The 20000-nt window shown below is 40.5% G+C and overlaps 1 protein-coding gene and 1 long non-coding RNA gene across 2 annotated transcripts in view; both read right to left on the reverse strand.

The window, feature by feature from the left end:
• Positions 1-20000, reverse strand: part of LOC143018780 (uncharacterized) — a 321853-nt gene that overhangs the window by 76159 nt on the left and 225694 nt on the right. The window lies entirely within an intron of this gene.
• LOC143018470 (uncharacterized) lies at positions 9423-12389 on the reverse strand. The gene has a single exon (XM_076173836.1). The coding sequence runs from the start codon at positions 12205-12207 to the stop codon at positions 10567-10569; it is 1641 nt and encodes a 546-aa protein (XP_076029951.1). The 5' UTR covers positions 12208-12389; the 3' UTR covers positions 9423-10566.

The following is a 20000-nucleotide window of genomic DNA, read 5'->3' on the forward strand; positions in this document are numbered from 1 at the left end:
GGCTGCGTCAATCTATTTCTCACACATACTCCCTCACTTCCCATCCCCAACAAATGGTACATGGGCTCAGAAATTTTCCTTACGAAGAAAGGCTTAGACACATAAACTTACACTCGCTGGAAAAATGTAGACTGCGGGGTGATCTAATAGAGGTATTCAAACGAGTCAAGGGTTTTAACAAAGGTGATGCAGACAAGGTCATCATATTAAGACATCAGGACAGGACTCGCAGTAATGGATCTAAATCGGACAAATTAAGGTTTAAGAAGTAAATTGGCAAGAACTGGTTTACCAATAGAGTGGTTAACGAATGAAATAGGCTTAGTTAACCATGGAATGAGCGCAGAAACTATTAGTTGTTTTAAGAAAAGGTTAGATAACTTTATGGATGGGGATTATAGGTAGCAAGGGACGTGGAACCACCTAGTGTAGGCCCTATGGTCTCTTGCAGTCTTTTCCATTCTTATGTTCTTATGTAAAACCGTCTGATGGTTGACACTATCAAAGGAAAACTGACACACAATTAATGATAAAACGATACCAACATTTTCAACGATTCCGATACGAGCTCCGATACTGCTTTAAACTTCCGATTCCGATAAATCGTTATTAGATATATTTTGTTCATAGATTACTTGGTTTGGCAGGGCCTGAAATAAGCATGAATTATGACCATTGCAGGTATCGGAATCGGACTGGTATCGGAATCGGACTGGTATCGGAATCGGAAGTTTAGAGCAGTATCGGAACTGGTATCGGAATCGTTGGGAGCTTTGGTATCGTACCATCACTGGAACTTCCGGGTGGAGTACCGGTTGGTTTGGGAAACAAATATTTTATCAACAAAGTACATTTATTAATCGTTTGACGGAATCGGTAGTTTAAAGAAGTATCGGAACTTGTATCGGAATCGTTAAAGATTATGGTGCCACAGAAATAGACTATCTTGGCACTAGACAGTGCCACCCGACATATAGGCCCTGTTCACACTATTGGTTTGAACCGCACGGAAACCGTGGCGGTACCGCATAGTCATGGAAAAACTTCGCGGTTGTTTGTGAACGCCTCCATTGATTTACATTATAAATGAACCGCCGCGTATGAAACCGCTAGTGTGAACAGGGCCATAGGCTCTAACTCTTTCGCTAGAGATGGGAGTGATATGGAGATGAATAAAAGAAAAAGTTTCACCTTGTAATTAAGTAATCACGTAAAAAAAAACCGTGAATGTCATAAAGTATTGTACACAAAGTGGAATGTTCACTGTTGTGGTATTTGCTGATAGATGATGATGATGATGATGATGATGATGATGACGACGATGACGATGACGATGATGATGACGATGACGACGACGACGACGGCGGCGGCGGCAACAACAACAACAACAACAATAATAATAATAATAATAATAATAACAATAATAATAATAATAGTAGTAGTAGTAGTAGTAGTAGTAGTAGCAGCAACAACAACAACAATAATAATGATAATACGATGACATTCACATCCTTTTCTTTTTTCAAAAACTTACCTTGATAAGTCCTTTATCCAACTCACACTGATGAAGCTGTTACATAAGTAGCACTTGGCTGGTCATCATCAAGTTGCTGTTCCAGCATTTACCACTCACCAACGTAAACAAACCCCAAGGATACTCGGCAGACAATCACTCGTCACCAATTACTATTTTCCTAATTACTTCAGACTTGCTGCATCTATTTCGTAGATTCACAAACTAGGAACAATTCTCGTGCTTTCAGAATATTCTAAATTGTCTCACTGGTACTGGGGAATTGATGTGTAATGAGAACCTAACACGATAGTACTCGTAACACAAGCTCAATCCAGTCGAATGTTGTGCTTCTTACGTCTCAAGTTCGTGTAGGAAAAAACTCTCGTAACCTTTTCAAAAACTTTCATATTTCATCGTCTCCGTCCGTTGAATTTAGTACACTAGCTACGAAGGTCAACAAAACCATAGACATCGATGTATATCTCCATGAACGAGATATTTACTCCTTATGAGTTCTTATAAGGTAACGGTTTTCGACATGTTTCTTTCGTGTAACCCCCATTTTTATACAATGCTGTTCATTAACGTATGACGGACTACTTTAACATTAAATTGAATCAATAAACATCCACTAACTCCCTCTAGTTTTCGGATTGTGGACCGCTTAGTGAACCACTGTGGTCCATTAAGTGGTCCATGGACCAGAAGATAAGACTCGAGAGCTTTTGTAAAGTGAATTGAATCGTCTGGTACAAGACGAACTCGTCTTCTTCGGCAGGAAGGTGTTGATGGCTTTCTTGTAAGAGTTTCTGTCCTTCTGATTTATTTGGTTCTTCGGACAGTTATTAAAGCATTGGTTCCCAAATTGGGGGTAAATTACCCCCAGGGGGCAAGTTAACGATTTTTCGGGGGTAATGGAGAGGTGACAGAAAAAAAAAAAAATTCTGAAAATTAAGAAGCCAAGAATTCCTCAATTAGCTTCGAGCATTTAACTCCATCCATCCTACTGATGTTCTCGACATTTTTGGTAATAGTCATTAGAGATGCACCAATGTTCAAATACAATAAAGAAACGAAAATATATCTAGTGTTTTAATTTAGCCATATATATCAATATTGACAGTATTTTGTGAAAGAGGTAACATTCTTAATGCGGCACGGTAAACTGGGTAACTAACTGAAAACATTTGGGAACCATTGCATTAAAGCAGTGGTTCCCAATTGTTTTTTTTCAGTTTTACAATTATACGTACTAAGTTAACCTTAATCCTAATGCCGGGTACCATGATGTTTTCTTGATTTTATTTTATTCTATTTTATCTTTATTTTTTTTGTCAGCCCTCCATTACCCCCGAAATTTGTTATCCCCCCCCCCAGGGGGTAATTTACCCACAGTTTGGGAACCATTGCATAGGAACTCGGGTTGTTTACTGTCAGTCGAGGGCGGGGGTGGGGGTGGGTGAGTGTCTCCTTATTAGGGAATCTTTCGAATTCATAAATCTGCAATAATCTCAAAGAAAATCCATTTCGGAAATTTGATAAAATATGAGAAAATGTTTCCAGTAACGAATTTTCTAGATTTAGGAACTTTTTTTTTTTCCTCGAGTAATGGGGATTTCCTGATCTTAGAAATTCTCGATAATGACAGCAATCTGCAGTGATGACTGAAATCACCAGAAATTTTCAATCGTATGATTCGCGTTAATGTAGGAAACTCAAATTTAAAAAATTCCTCACGAAATAAGATTTTCAAATTTCTTCAAGCAGTTTCAAATTTATTTATATATATATATATATATATATATGTCTATATATATTTATATATATATAAATATATATATATATATATATGTATATATATATATAAACAGATTTAAATTTCCATGGAAATTAATTTTTCAGATTTCTTCAGACAATTTTTCTACCGCACGGTAGCCAAAGTGAATTTCCCCGACAAATAATCTTCATTTCTTATTAAAAGAATAACGTAATTAAGATAACTACGAGAAGAGTATTGTAACCAGATTGTGACGTATTTATGATTATTACAGGAGACTTGTTGGTCCATAACGAAGTGGGATACAAAAATAGATTGTAAATAAATAAATAGATAAGGAAATTAATGAATAGATAAATGAATAAGTATATAAATGAATAGATGAATAAATAAGTAAATGAATAATCAATCAATCAATCAGCCATTCAATCAATTAATAAATAATTGGATAATTCAATAGATAGATAAATAATAGATATATCAATATATGAATAGATATATGAATAAACAGGTAAATGAATAGATAAATAATGAAAGAATAAATAAAATAAATAAATAAATAAACAAACAAATGAATGAATTAATGAATAAATAAAGATAAATAGATAAACGGATAAATAGATAAACAGATAAACAGATATATAGATAAATAGATAGATAAATAAACAAATTAATAAATAAATAAGTAAATACATAAATATACATAAATATACATATATAGATATATATATTATATATATATGTATATATGTATATATATATATATATATATATATATATATATATATATATAGATAGATAGATAGATAGATAGATAAACAAATAAGTAGATAAACAAATAAATAAACAAATAAATATATCAATAGATAAAAACATCCAAACACGCAAACAGAAAAATATACACAAATGAAAATCATGTCAGAGGAGATTCCAACACCTTACACGGAATCGTTTTACGATTGTAAGACTTTGTCGAATCAGAATCTTGACAACCAGTGATAGCCACTTACCCTGGGAGCCCTAGTACCCATGGCGCAGGTGAGGGTTAAGCGTCTCCTGCCGTGAGAGCCTCACAGACAGACAGAAAGTTGTAAGGACGAGATCAAACAGACAGGAGCGAATTGCAGTAATAGACGGGAAATAGACAGGAATGGGCGATACAGACATGGTTTGACAGAAAACGAATAACAGAGGCAGACAGACAGACAGACAGACAGACAGACAGATAAAAAGTAGGCAGGCAGACAGACAGACAGACAGACATACAGACAGACAGAAAGACAGGCAGGCAGGCAGACAGACAGGCAGTCAGTCAAACAGACAGACAGACAGTCAGACAGACAAAGAGAAAGGTTAACCAATCACGTTATGGTCTGTTCGTTTTGTTAGTCTGAACTCGACAGACATTAGATAATGAACAAAGATAATATCGGGTCTTTGAACACCAATCGCAACGCACGTTGTAACTTGAAGAACAGAAATAAGAAAATAAGATACGATGACATGCAGAAGCTAACTAGTTGAAAAAAAGAAATAGGTGAATAGATAAATAGATAAATATATAAATAAAAGATGAATGAATAAAAACTAGATTAACGAATAAATAATTAAATAAAAATATAGATAAATAAATGAATAAATAATGAATTAATAAATTGATAAATAGATAAGTGTATAACGAAATAAATAGATAAATGAATAAATAAGCAGTAATTCAGTCCAATCTGATCAAAATCAAAATCTAACTCGATTTAAGGAAAACAAGCTTAGTTAACTTAACCCTCAGAGGGCAAACATAAAGTTCATCGAGATTAACTTAATCCTTTGATGTCTATATGCGGTGAGTGATGATGGGTGGGGGGAGGGAGGGTGCAACGGAGGGGAGGGGGGAGGGGAGGGGGGGAGGGGGAGGGGATGGGGGAGGGGGGGGCTAGTGAAGAAGTCGTGATGGTTTAGAATAATGGTTCTTAAACTTTTTCACTGCCCGTACCTCTTGGCATCTCATAAAAAAAATATCGTACCCCCCTCCAATACAAATACAATGCAAACATATGAAAAGGATTAGTGATACAAACCTTGATTTGCTTTCTCATGGTAAATATACAGTACCATTGCAGTGGGTATCTTGTCTCGTACCCCCCCCCCCTAGGTTCAAGGTTTCGTACCCCTTGGGGGGGTACCTGAGGTACCCCAGGTTAAGAACCACTGGTTTAGAGGTTAGATCTAGTGAATGAGAGAGTCTAGCCCAGTAGGTCTTATTTATTTTTTATTTATTTTTTTACTCTATTTCCTGGCTTTATGATTTTTCAATATTCGCGTGGTATTCTTCATTTTCTTTCCAAATCCCACAAAAAATATAAAAAATACATACATATGCCAACGGCTTTTTTCCCCTTACAAGGAAGGTAGCCAAAGTCAAAGGCATAAATCCACTCCAATCCATTTCATCCCCCACATACTCCAATCCCATTCACCACCCCTCCCTCCCTCCCTCTTTTCTTGGCTCCTCCTGGATGACGGGTCATCCTTGCATCTCGCCTTTGCTTCATTACAAAGTTGACATTCATAATTATCTTGAATTTAAGACTATATCATATTTGAGACTATATAATATTTGAGACTATATTATATTTGAGACTATAATATTTGAGACTATATTATATTTGAGACTATAGTTGAGACTATATCATACAAAAATGTATATTTTATAACAGAAGTCCATAACCTTCCTAGCCTAAGCTCTAATCATGGCTTCCTTGGGGGCACCTATGACCCGTAAGGTATGAATCACTCATTTGTAGGCTGTATTTATTTCTAGTATAGTTTCTAGTTTTTGCCAGGCGATACTACTCAGCTATTGTCCCACCTCTTCTAGATGAAGGGTTAATGACAAGAAACCTTCGCCAACTTAGAATGAACGAAGTAAAGGGTGAGGAGGAGGAGGGTGGGGAGGGGAGGAAATCTTGCATCAGGCAAAAACCGGTTTTGGTGATGAAATGCGCTCGCGCGCGAGTCGCTAGCGAGAGTGAGAGTAAAACCTGCGCTGTGGGTTTTGTGGTTGCAATGGCGGAACTGTGATGTGGTGTTGTGTTATGTTGTGTTGTGCTGTGCTGTGGTGTGTTGTGTTGTTTGATGTAGACTGTGTGTGATGTTGTGTTGTATTCTGTTGTGTTGTTTGATGTAGGTTGTGTGTTGTGTTGTGTTGTGTTGTGTTGTGTTGTGTTGTGTGGTGTTGTGTTGTGTTGTGTGGTGTTGTGTTGTGTTGTGTGGTGTTGTGTGGTGTTGTGTGGTGTTGTGTTGTTTGGTGTGGGCTGTGTGTGGTGTTGTGTTGTATTCTGTTGTGTTGTTTGATGTAGGTTGTGTGTTGTGTTGTATTGTGTTGTATTATGTTGTGCTGTGTTGTGTTGTGTTGTGTTGTGTTGTGTTGTGTTGTGTTGTTGTTTGATGTAGACTGTGTGTGATGTTGTGTTCTATTCTGTTGTGTTGTTTGATGTAGGTTGTGTGCTGTGTTGTGTTGTGTTGTGTTGTGTTGTGTTGTGTTGTGTTGTATTGTGTTGTGTTGTTTTGTGTGGACTGTGTGTGGTGTGTTGTATTCTGTTGTGTTGTTTGATGTAGGTTGTGTGTTGTGTTGTGTTGTGTTGTGTTGTGTTGTGTTGTATTGTGTTGTGTTGTGTTGTGTTATGCTGTGTTATTTGATGTAGGCTGTGTGTGGTGTTGTCTTGTATTCTGTTGTGTTGTTTGATGTAGGTTGTGTGTTGTGTTGTGTTGTTTGATGTCGGCTGTGTGTGGTCTTGTGTTGTATTCTGTTGTGTTGTTTGATGTAGGTTGTGTGTTGTGTTGTGTTGTATTATGTTGTGTTCTGTGTATGTTTTGTTGTATTATGTTGTGCTGTGTTGTGTTGTATTATGCTGTGCTACGTTATGTTGTGTTGTGTTGTATGTTATAGTACATTATGTTGTGCTGTGTTGTGTTTGTTATATTGTATTATGTTGCGCTGTGCTGTGTTGTGCTGTGTTGTATGTATGTTATATTGTATTGTGTTGTGTTGTGTTGTGTTGTGTTGTGTTGTGTTGTGTTGTGTTGTGTTGTGTTGTGTTGTGGCAGCATGCGATATTGTGCTCATTTGATAGGATCATGATATGCACGTTCAGCTTAGGGAAAAATCACAACTCAGAAACTGAAGTTCATCGTATTGTTACATGGGAAATGTACTTTATATGAAAGGTGGATAAAGGCAGAAGAGAAGAGAAAAAGAAAAAAGATAAAGAGAAAAAAAGAAAGGCAGGATAAAGAGGAGATGAAAGGGAAAGGCGAGGAAAGAAATAAGGGGAAGGCAAAGGTAACTAGTAAACAAAAGGAAAATTGAAAGAGAGAGAGAGAGAGTGGGAGAGAAAGAGAGAGAAAGAGAACAGAATATCCTATTTCTCTTTCTCTCTATCTCTCATAAGAACATAACATAAGAACATCTCTCTCTCTCTCTCTCTCTCCTTCTTACGTGTCATGGGACATGCATCTTTTTCCATCGAAAGTCTTTAAAGGCGATTTTCTCACCCATTCATATGCTTTCGAGACCCTTATTCGACTTTTACTTTAATCCTGTTTACCCCCCCAAGGCGATTTTATTCAGCTGAGGGGAAAACCCCAGGATTCTAAGGGGTTTAAGGGTCCCCACATTGTGGTCCCCCCCGTGTGACCAACCCAGAAGGAAAGTGGTTCATATCTGGAGACGTTTTAACCCACTCCGTTTTGTGGGTATTTGTCCTTTTGGTTTGACAGTTGTACGTCCGGTGTCACACTGTCCGGCGCGGCGCCGCCGTTGCTGTTTGTTCTTAGCAACAGGAAAGTCTCCCTTAGGAGTCATTAGGTGGCAGAGCTGGGCGCGTTCCTCGGTGTCCTGACTAACACATATGTAGTCAGGACACTGAGGAACGCATATAGGAACGCACCGAGGAGCGCGCCCAGGTCTGGTAGATGGTGGTCGTTATAATCAAGTTCTGGCTGTCGCCAGGTGATTTTATTAATTTAAATGACCTTGCTTATATTTTGGCCGTATTCGGCTCCACCCTCTAGCGTAACACCAATGTAAGGCATGTATTACTCAACTGTCGAGATCTTTGTTGATGTCAATGCACAGCAATAAGCAGTTTTTGTAATAAGTTTTGGAATAATGGGGTTTTCGAGTAATGGGGTATTCGAGTAACGAGGTATTCGAATAACGAGCTATTCGAGTAACGAGGTATTCAATTAATGGGTGATGTCACACCATTTTTTTGTGTTTGATAATACGAATCTTAATCAAAATAAACAAACACAATAAGTAAATGAATAAAATAAACAAATGTGTAAATAAACACAACCAAATAGATGGTAGAATATAATAATAAACAGCTTATTAAAGATAAGAAATAGATAAAAAAAAAAATCCGGTGAATTAATCAATTACTGTTTTTTTATGTTTTTAATGCAACTTATTTGTATATATCAGATGTTCACTTGAAGGTCACGTTCAATAGAAATACCTTCATTATCCTTTGTGATCAAATTCAAGTTCATTATCATCAGTAATTGTGACATTGTTATCAGTATCTGTTTATTCTTAAAATCAGTGTTTTCAGGCAATTCTGAAATGTTATCATCAGTCTGATCTCCGTTCAATACTGTTTTGTTATCATCACAATCATCATTGTTACCATGACCTTCATTATTCTCTTCCTCACCATCATCATCGTCATTACCGTAACCATCATCATCACCATCTTAACCATCATCATCATCAGCAGCATCATCATCATCAGCAGCATCATCATCATAATCACCTTCACCTTCATCATCACCATGATCATCATAACCATCATTATCGTCATAATATCATGATCATCACCATAATCTTCATTATCAGTATCATCATCATTATCAGCATAAGCATCATCATCACCTTCATCATCATAGTTTTCAGTAACTCCATATTTATACATATTTTTAATATTTTTATTAGTATTTTTTTTTTTTTTTTTTAAATATGGGTCAAGTCTTTTTCCAGTATGGAACTTAATGTGATCTTTTAGCACTCAATGCATCACAGTATATCTTTTTTTTTTTTTTTTTTTTTAGGAAAGAATAAACAAGGAATTCGTACAAAATGTCGTATATTTCCTTAATAATAGTAGTATAAATAAATAATGATAGGACGATATGTACACAAACTTCATCACATATAAATAATACATATATATACAAAAGTAATATGATGTGATAAAAAATAAGTTAGAAAAAGTGAAAGAAATCGCATAGCGGACCACCACCGGACTGTACAGGGGCATGTACATGTCCCTGAGGTGCACATGTACACATGTACACCATGCAGAGAACATGTACAAAGATATGTACACGGACGGCCTGGTGGTACACACTTGTGGGACTAAGGTGTGTATTTTTTTAGTGTGTGTACTTCCTATGGAGGGGGAGCGCACGCTAAAGATAAAGGCCCATAATTGTTTCACCATTATGCGCCCTATGCACAAAGTGTGCACCAAACAGGCGGGGGGGGAGGAGAGGGAATGCACAAGAGCTTGTGCACATGCCCCGCGTCGTCCGTCGTGGCGGTGTACACGCAGGTACATCGCCTGGAAGAATGTACACCTCTGTACACCCTCCCCACAGCTTAACGCTGCGCGCGACCCGGGCCGGGACCGGCACCGTAATTGGCACTGCAGGAGACCCGAGCTGGCCCGTCACAGGCACCGCGGCGCATGGCTGCTGGGAGGACGTGCAAAGTTGTACAATACATCAGTGAAGAGCACGTTGCACCCAGGTGCACAACGTGCTCGTCCTTAAACCTACCGAAGAGTGTACAGTAAGAGTGTGCACTGTGGGGGGGAAATAAAATGTACTTTCTCATGGACGGGAAATGTGTGAACGAAAGTAGGTGTATGTAAGTGCCTGTGCTGGCACGGTGATAGGCGTGTCTGTATGTGTGTGTGTGTGTGTGTGCGTGTGTGCACGATGGCGCACGCACACACGCAGGTGTGCACAAAGATGAGGTGCACATGGCCTCCAGAGGGTATGCTCGGAGTGAGAGAGGCAACGCAGCGGACAAAACTCCTTTCCTTCCGCGCGGCACAGGCGAAGTCTGAGTGGGGGGAGCCGGGGGAGGGGATGGGGGTACGCAGAGCCAACACCGTGTGCACACTCGCGCGCGCGCACGCACCCAACCCCCCGGCACACCGCCACCACGCGACAGGAATGGCGGCCCTCGGGAAATTATGGTCTGCCCTTAGCTGCTGATACTGGAGGGGACGCTGCTGCTGGTGACGACGGCGACAGCGAGGGCAGCGTTGGGGGTCGCGATCGGGATCGCGGCGGTGGTAGTGGTGGAGACAGGAGGGGTGGTTGGAGCTGCGGCAGTAGCGCTGAAGGTGCGGCGCCGGCAATCTGGGTTGAATCCCTTGGTGCCATCAGGACCCTTAGGGTGCCGAAGGACACCGTCGGGGAGGGTCAGGGATCCGATGGAGACCCTGGAGGGGCGTGCGGCCGGGGGGCGAGACCCGACAACGGGGGCTGCCGCGGAGGCTGCTGACGCAGCTGCGGCAGCCAGGAGATGACGCTGGACCCACGAAGTCGGGGGCGATCCCGAAGTCTGGAACTCGGTGCAGGACTTGCTCTTGGGGCGGTTGCGGCGAGCCTCGACCACGGCGGAGAGCTCCTTCAGGTTGGGGCTCTGCGTCTGTGGCAGGGACTGTGCCTTCCTCCTCTGCTGCTTCCTGTTATTCTCGTCTTCTGAGGATCCTGTCACGCTGTCCTTGCGGGACTTGTTACTTGACGTGCTACTCTTGCGGCTGTTCTGTCCACGCTGCTGCTGTGTTCCGGATGTGCTGTTCTTCCTCGAGTTGTTCTGTTGCTTCTGTTGCTGTTGCTGCTGCTGCGCCTGCTTCTCCTGCTTCTTCTGAGACTCTGGCAGGATGGCTACAACTTGCATGCCATCCTCAGCAGAAAGCTCAGTGGCTGCCTTGGCTGCCTCGGGTGTCTCGAACTCAATCCAGGCGGAGTTGCACTCGTTGAGGGTCGGGTACTTCGCGGCCAGGGACTTGATATCCTGAGGGATGGTTCCCCCGGCCCGAAGGACACGGATAAAGGCGATCTCCCCGCAGGAGGTGAAGAGTTGTGACACAGACTCGATGCTGGGCTTGTCCATGGGCAAGGAGAGGGCGAGAACGGCGCGGGTGACGGGGATATCATCGATCTCAGGAAGAGGGTCGACGCGACGGATCTTCGTGCCCACGTCGTTGATCTGGATCTTGGTGGAGATCTTGTTGAGGGCGTACATCACCACTCGCCAGTCCTTGGTCAGCTGTTTCACTTTCTTGAAGGAGGATACCAGCTTTAGAGACACATATCCTTCCTTGTTCCGGCGGATGTGCTTGAGGAGGAACTTATCCTTGGCCACGTTGCTGTCACTGAAGTAGAACTCGACCTGGGCCACGATCTTGCCCATTAGCTCGTCGTCGGGGACCACCATGTCAGGCTCCCGCTCGGCCTCGATCCCCGAGTCCCGGCCGCCCTCCTCGCTCCCGTCGGAGACCACCGAGGACGACCTTTCGGACCTGAGGACCAAGTCGCTGCCATCGGAGGATTCCTGTGACTCTTGCGTGGCATCGGGCCGGGCATCCTCATCCTCCTCCTCGTCCTCCTCCTCCAAACTGCCCACACTTTCACATGAATCTTGTCGTTCGAGCTTCGCCAACAACTCCGGCGGGAGACTGACTTGTGGTGGGTTGTGTTGATAGCGGACAACCGGAGCAACAGTCCCCTCCTCCTGTTGGATCTCCTCAGCAACGGTCTGTTCTTGAAGTTGCTGAGGCTGGGGATGGGGTGCAGGGGGCAGAACGAGGGTGTCTTCTATTGGTAGCGGTGCCATACTGATCACAGATACTTATCACAGATAACTAAGTTCACTATATGCACAATGTAACAATGTGCAGGGCCTAAAGACACTTAAATGTCTAGAAAACCCTGGCAAGTGTGTTCGGTGTGTGTGTATGCACACTACCAGCTTGGCGTCCGGCAGCTACTACACAGCTCTCTCAACTGCCCGAGATTCCTCCTCCTCTGCCTTTATACTTTCACTCCAGCCGTGCCGGGGGCGGGACCCGAACGTACACACGCACGCACAAACATACGAACGTACGTACGCACACACACACACGCGCGCGCGGGGCGAACGGACGTACGAACAAACACTCGCTTACCCGGCTGACACTGACGCAACCACCTCCTCCCGCCCTACCGTCCTCACCTAATCCACACTCCCTCCCTCACTCCCTTCCCTCACTCCCTCACTCATTAACCCCTCCACCCCACCATCCCTCCCTCCCTCCCTCCCCCTCTCCTATCCTTCCTCTCTTCCTTCCCCACTTCCCCCCCCAACCCTTTCACTACACCTTTCCTCCCTCCCTACCCCTCCTTCTGTCCGTCTGCCTGTTTGTTTGTCCGTGTACCTGTCTGTATCTCTCTCTCTCTCCCCCCTCTCTCTCTCTCTCTCTCTACACACACACACACACACACACACACACACACACACACACACACACACACACGCTAAAGATAAAGGCCCATAATTGTTTCACCATTATGCGCCCTATGCACACGACCGCGCCAACCCCTGCCACGTCTCTCCTGCAAACTTCTCAATCTCATATATATATATATATATATATATATATGTATATATATATATATATATATATATGTATATATATATATATATATATGTGTATATATATATATATGTATATATATATATATATATATATATATATATATATATATATATATATACACGTATTTCCTCTGGTCTAAATAGCAACTATCCTATTTTTTTTCTTTTATCTTTCTTCTCCATTCCCTCCCTCTCCCTTCTTTCACCCTATCTTTCTCTTTCCTCCTCCAAAATTCACTCATCAGTCTAACGTTTATCTAATCGTCTCTTTAGCAATTGTGTCTTATTTCATTTTTTCATCAGTTATGTCTTTGTTTATTCTCTTGTAAATATTTAAGAAATATCTCAATATTTACCTAAATCTTACATTTTTCTCATTTTCGTTTCTTATTTAATTGTTTCTTGGTTTAATGTCTTTTCTCATTGTGTTTATTTCTCTTAAACCTTTTCTTCCTTAATCTAGATGAAACCATCTGTCAGTAACAAAGTTAACTTTCTTAGAAAAAGAATTAACTAAGTTGGTCCTATCTACGTACTTGTTTTAGTTATCTTTCAGAGTTAATTAAAAAAAAATCTGATTTTAACCAGAATAAAATATAATCCACCAATCTCCCGATCCACCTTCCACCTCGTCCACCTCCAACCTTCTCCACCTCCCTCCACCTCCTCACCTTCCCTCTCTCTCTCCCCCTCCTCCCCTCACCGGTCCCCTCCACACGTAAACAAAGTTCCCGGCACATCCCCAGTGCATCCACGTCAAACGTCACACGTCAAACGTCACACGTCACCTCACACGTCACTAGTAGCATATCACGTGATATGCGACTTAAGAAGGAAAGAGACAAGAACTGGTTTACCAATAGAGAGGTTAACGAGGTTAAGAAAAGGTTAGATAACTTTACAGATGGAGATAACTGGAGGTAATGGACATGGAACTGGCTAGTATAGGCCTTATGGTCTCTTGCAGTCTCCATTCTTATGTTCGTATGTTACACGTCACGTATTACATCTCTCTGTGACCTCACTTGACTTCATTTGACCTCCAGTAACAAGTGACATGTCTTCTTTTTTGCGTCACGTGATATGTGACGTTAATTCTAATCTGTGACCACACTTGACCTCATCTGACCTTCAGTGACACATGACACGTCACGTGACGTTAAGTTTGACTTTCAAGTGACATATCCGCCCACGGCCAGCCATCTACGTCTTCGCGACCTTCATAGGGTTTTTACGTGATTCAAAGTGACATGAGATGAGTGTAAGTGACACCAGCTGAGTTCAAATGGTACCACACGACTCTAAGTGACACCACATGTCTCATAGTGACACCGCATGAGTCCAAGTGACACCACATGATTCTCTATGAGACCACATGACTCTAAGTGACACCGCATGAGACCACATGACTCAGTGACACCATATGATCACATGTTTATAAATGATACCACATGACTCTTATGAGACCACATGACACCACATGACTCAATGACACCACATGTTGATAAATGATACCACATGACTCTTATGAGACCACATGATATCACATGACTCCATGACACCACATTTTAATAAATGATACCACATGACTCGTATGAGACCACATGACACCACATGATTTTGTATGTACATGATGCATAATCATCTACGACGTGACCTTACCCATCAACGAAAAATACCACATTGATTCAAGTTGACCTCAGTGTGAGCTCAGGTGACCTGAGCCTACGTGACTTGCAGGTCTAGTAGTTCGGTCACTTCGAATGGCTTCTGGAGCGACATTCTGCGAAACGACCTGTTGCATAATTTCTGCAGAAACCATTTGTCCTTCAATTACGTCATCTTGCCTTTAGCTGACTCCTCTTGACCTTTGTCGGTGTCATTCCAACTTCCAACTCAAGTATACCGACCTTGACTAAGATCACCAGTACACTCAGTTAACCTGGATTAGGCTCACAAGTTACGTGTGGTTTGCTAAGCTCTGGTATGTTACCCAACCTAACGTAACCTAACGTAACCTAGCCTAGCCTAATCTATCCTTACCTAACGTAACCTAACGTAACCTAACCTAGCCTAATCTAACCTTACCTAACCTAATTTAACCTAACCTAACGTAACTTAATCTAGCCTAACCCAACCTAACCTAACCTAACCTATCGTAACTTAATCTAGCCTAACCCAACCTAACACAACCTACCCTAACCTAACCTAATCTTACCTAACCTAATCCAACCTAACCTAATCTAACCTAACCTAATCTTACCTAATCTAACGTAATCTAACCTAACCCAACCTAACCAAATCTTACCTAACCCAACCAAACCTTACCTAAGCTAACCAAACCTTACCTAACCTAACCTAACCTAACCTAATCTAACTTAATCTAGCCTAACCCAACCCAACCCAACCCATCCCATCCCATCCCAACCCAACCTAACCCAACCTAACCTAAATCCTATTCACCATGATCTTAGTTTTTTAGCACATACTTTTTCGAAACTTGTCCAAATGGGAAGAATTCAGGGGAGCAAGACCAAATGTTGACGTGATTGGGTAGGTAATATAGGAAATAATGATGTATCAGAATTATACAAATACACCCTCCTTTGTTGTATTAATGCAATACTATTAAGATAAAAATCTCTGCTATTATGGGAGACTTGATATATATATATATATGTATATATATATATATATATATATATATATATATATATATATATATATATATATATATATATATATACAGTATATAGATATTCACTAAATTTTCGCCAACAAAAGATCATCTATATTCATTGTTCTAATGTATTAATACAAATATGTTTACGAAAAAAAACATACCAAATACTCAAGACCAACAACAACAACTACAACAGCGGCAGCAACAACAACAACAACAATAACAACTCCAACAAAAACAACTAAAACAACGACAACTACAACTACTACAACAACAATAATAAGAACAATAACAACAACAATAATAACAACAATAACAACAACAACAACAACAACAACTACTACTACTGCTGCTACAACAACAACAACAACAACAACAACAACAACAACAACAACAACAACACACCTACTTACATGACTCCCGCACATGTCTGGGCAGGCTCGAGTGTTCTAACTATTATATGTACCATGACAACAATGCCCCCTGTTCATTTGGCCTCAACCTCGTGCTCCCGAGCGGCCCTTAAGTCTCTTGATCAGTGGTGGGGTCAAGACGGACAACAAACCCCCGGACAAAAGGTCCGCAAGAGGAGGTCATTCACGTCACGGACATTCGACCCCGCCTCTCCGCATCTCAGGTCAATAAATACTAGAAATGTTTCGATTCATATATAAGGGTCACTGCTTCAGTAATACTTGAATTCTTGTATATATGTGAACTTACATACGTACATGTATACATTAGATACATACATATGTGCATGCATACATGCACACATACATATAGTAGGTATACATACAGTACATGCGTGGATTCATACATACATACATACAGTACATACATACATACATACATAATGCATACCTACATAATGCATACATATATACATACATACATACATACATAAATACATGCATACATACATACATAAATACATCTATACATACATACATACATATATAAATACATACATACATACATACATACATACATAAATACATGTATACATACATACATACATACATAAATACATACATGCATACATACATACATACATACATACATACATTCATCCATACATAAATACAAACATACATACATACATACATACATACATAGATAAATACAAACATACGTACACACATACATACAGTACATACATACACACATACATACATACATACAAACATACATACTGTACATACATACATACTGTACATACATACATACATACATACATACATACATACATACATACATATATACATACACACACATACATACATACATACATACATACATACATCTCCTAATCCTATCTTTTGACACCAAAATAATTTCTGTATTTTCCAGTGAGCCCCATCAGGTAAGGAACGTAAACACGACATCTAGAAAACTAAATTAATTAGAATATTTTCTAGATCAATGACATCAACGTCGTCACTAAAAATGAACGAGAGGAGATAGACAGAACGAAAGAACAGGAAGATGAGAAAGAGGAAAAAGAAGAGGAGTAAGAAGAGGAGGAGGAGGAAGAAGAGGAGGAGGAAGAGGAAGAAAAGGAGGAAGAAGAGAATGAAGAAGGGGAGGAAGAAAAAGAGGAAGAGAAGTAGGGGAGGAGGAAGAAGATGAGGAGGTTGGGGAGGTAAAGGAAGAGGATTTAGAGGAGGAGGACGACAGAGGAGGAAGAGGAAGAAAAAGGAGGAGCAAGAGGAGGATGAGAAGTAGGAGGAGGAGGAAGAAGAGGAGAAAAAGAAGGAGGAGAAAGAAAAAGAGGAGGTAGGAGGAGGAGGAAGACGAAGAGGAGGAGGAAGAAGAGAAGGAGGAGGAGGAGAAGGAAGATTGGCCACTCACCCCTGGACATAGCAAGGATTTAATGAAGCAGGACAGGAGGCAGGAGGCAAGACAGACAGACAGAGAGACAGATTGGGGCCAGACGGCAGTGTGCATTTGAGAGACGCCTGAAGATGTACAACAAAAAGCGTTGTGAACAATGTTAGGCTTGGCAAAGCTCAGCGAACTAAATCAAAGAAACAAGAATAACAACAACAATAGCAACAACAACAAAAGAACAAGAACAACAACAAGAACGGCAAGAACAACAATAACAACAACAATAGCAGCAGCAACAACAACAACATCAACAAGAACAAGAACAACAACAATAATAATAATAGCAAACAACAATATCATCACCACCAACAACAACAACAGCAACAACAACAACAACAATAATTCAACAAGAACCCACTGTGTTGGATAAGAAGAAATGAAATAGATGATATCCATATATTTCGATCACGGACTGTGATCCTCTTCAGCGGAATACTGAAGAAGATCACAGTCCGTGATCGAAATATATGGATATCATCTATTTCATTTCTTATCCAACACAGTGGGTTCTTGTTGAATTTTACGAATGTGTTCCGACATTACTTTGTAGTTAACAACAATAATGACAACAAAAACAACAATAACAACAACAATAACAATGACAACACACTCCTCGCCACCAATGTCATTACTACCACCACCACCACCTCTCAGCCGCTCTTTGACCTACTGTACATGAAAAAGTGCAAGTAATATTATTTTTTCACCCAGTTCGCTCCGGGCCTATCCTTTGCGGATATATAATTTATTCATTTATTTGTTTATCTATTTATATATCTATCTGTCTATCTATCTATCTATCTATCTATATATATATATATATATACATTTATTTCTAATTTATTTATCTACCTATTTATCTATTTATTCATTTATCTATTCATCTATTCACTTATTTACTCATTTATTAATTAATTAACTTATTTATATATTCATCTTTCTAATTGTATTTATTCATTTAAGCTCTCTCCTTCTCAATTTATGTAGAAAATGTTCTCCCCATCCCCCACCCCTCTCTCTCCTTCACACACACACACACACACACACACACACACACACACACACACACACACACACACAATGTACACACACACACACACACACGCACACACACACACATGTACACACACACACACACACATGTACACACACACACATGTACACACACATGTACAAACACATGTAAACACATGTACACACACACACTATTACGTCTTTGGTGTGTTACCGTGTCCGCTAGCCTCGCGACTCCGCCCGAATCTGGGACATTCCTCCTCCTCCCTCAGTCCCACTTCACATTCCTTGACCCTATTATCCTCTCTTTCTCTTTATTCCTCCTCTCTTTCTCTTATTCCTCCTCTCTTTCTCTTTATTCCTCCTATTTTTCTCTTTATTCCTTCTCTCTTTCTCTTTATTCCTCCTCTCTTTCTCTTATTACTCCTCTCCTTCTCGTTATTCCTCCTCTCTTTCTCTTATTCCTTCGTTCTCTTATTTCAACTCACTTTCTCTTATTCCTCCTCTCTTTCTCTTATTCCTCCTCTCTTTCCCTTATCCTTCCTCTCTTTCTCTTATTCCTCCTCTCTTTCTCTTTATTCCTCCTCTCTCTTTTTATTCTTCCTCTCTTTCTCTTTATTCCTCCTCTCTTTCTCTTATTCCTCCTCTCTTTCTCTTATCCCTCCTCTCTTTCTCTTATCCCTCCTCTCTTTCTCTTTATTCCTCCTCTCTTTCTCTTATTGCTCCTCTTTTTCTTTTACTCCTCTCATTCTTTTACTCCTCTCTTTCTCTTTATTCCTCCTCTCTTTCTCTTATTCCTCCTCTCTTTCTCTGTATTCCTCCTCTCTTTCTCTCATTCCTCCTCTCTTTCTCTTTATTCCTCCTCTCTTTCTCTTATTCCTCCTCTCTTTCTCTTTATTCCTCCTCTTTTTCTTTTATTTCTCCTCTCCCTCTTGTTATTCCTCCTCTCTTTCTCTTTATTCCTCCTCTCTTTTTCTTATTCCTCCTCTCTATCTCTTATTTCTCCTCTCTCTTATTCCTCCTCTCTATCTCTTATTCCTCCTCTCTCTTGTTCCTCCTCTTTCTCTTATTCCTCCTCTCTCTTATTCCTCCTCTCTTTTTCTTATTCCTCCTCTCGTTCTTTCTATTTGCACTCAGTCTACCCTCTACCGCCCTATATACACACGTGTACATACGTGTTAGTATGTACACATACATACACGTTATCACATAAGATACGTAGTATATGAACACAAGCATACATACACGTGCGTGAACACACTAACGCACAAACACACACACACACACACACACACACACACACACACACACACACACACACACACATTTCTTCTTCTCTCTATGTCCCTTATTTTCTATCCTCTCCCCTCATCTATTTGTCTCCCCTCACTCCTCCCCCTTA

This window comes from Oratosquilla oratoria, chromosome 35 (genome assembly GCF_046742065.1).
Source record: "Oratosquilla oratoria isolate Oo_2021 chromosome 35, ASM4674206v1, whole genome shotgun sequence".
Classification (NCBI taxonomy): domain Eukaryota; kingdom Metazoa; phylum Arthropoda; class Malacostraca; order Stomatopoda; family Squillidae; genus Oratosquilla; species Oratosquilla oratoria.

What these genes read in the sequence shown, in the direction of transcription:
- LOC143018470 (XM_076173836.1), bottom strand. Translation starts at nt 12,207, where the DNA reads ATGGCACCGCTACCAATAGAAGACACCCTCGTTCTGCCCCCTGCACCC.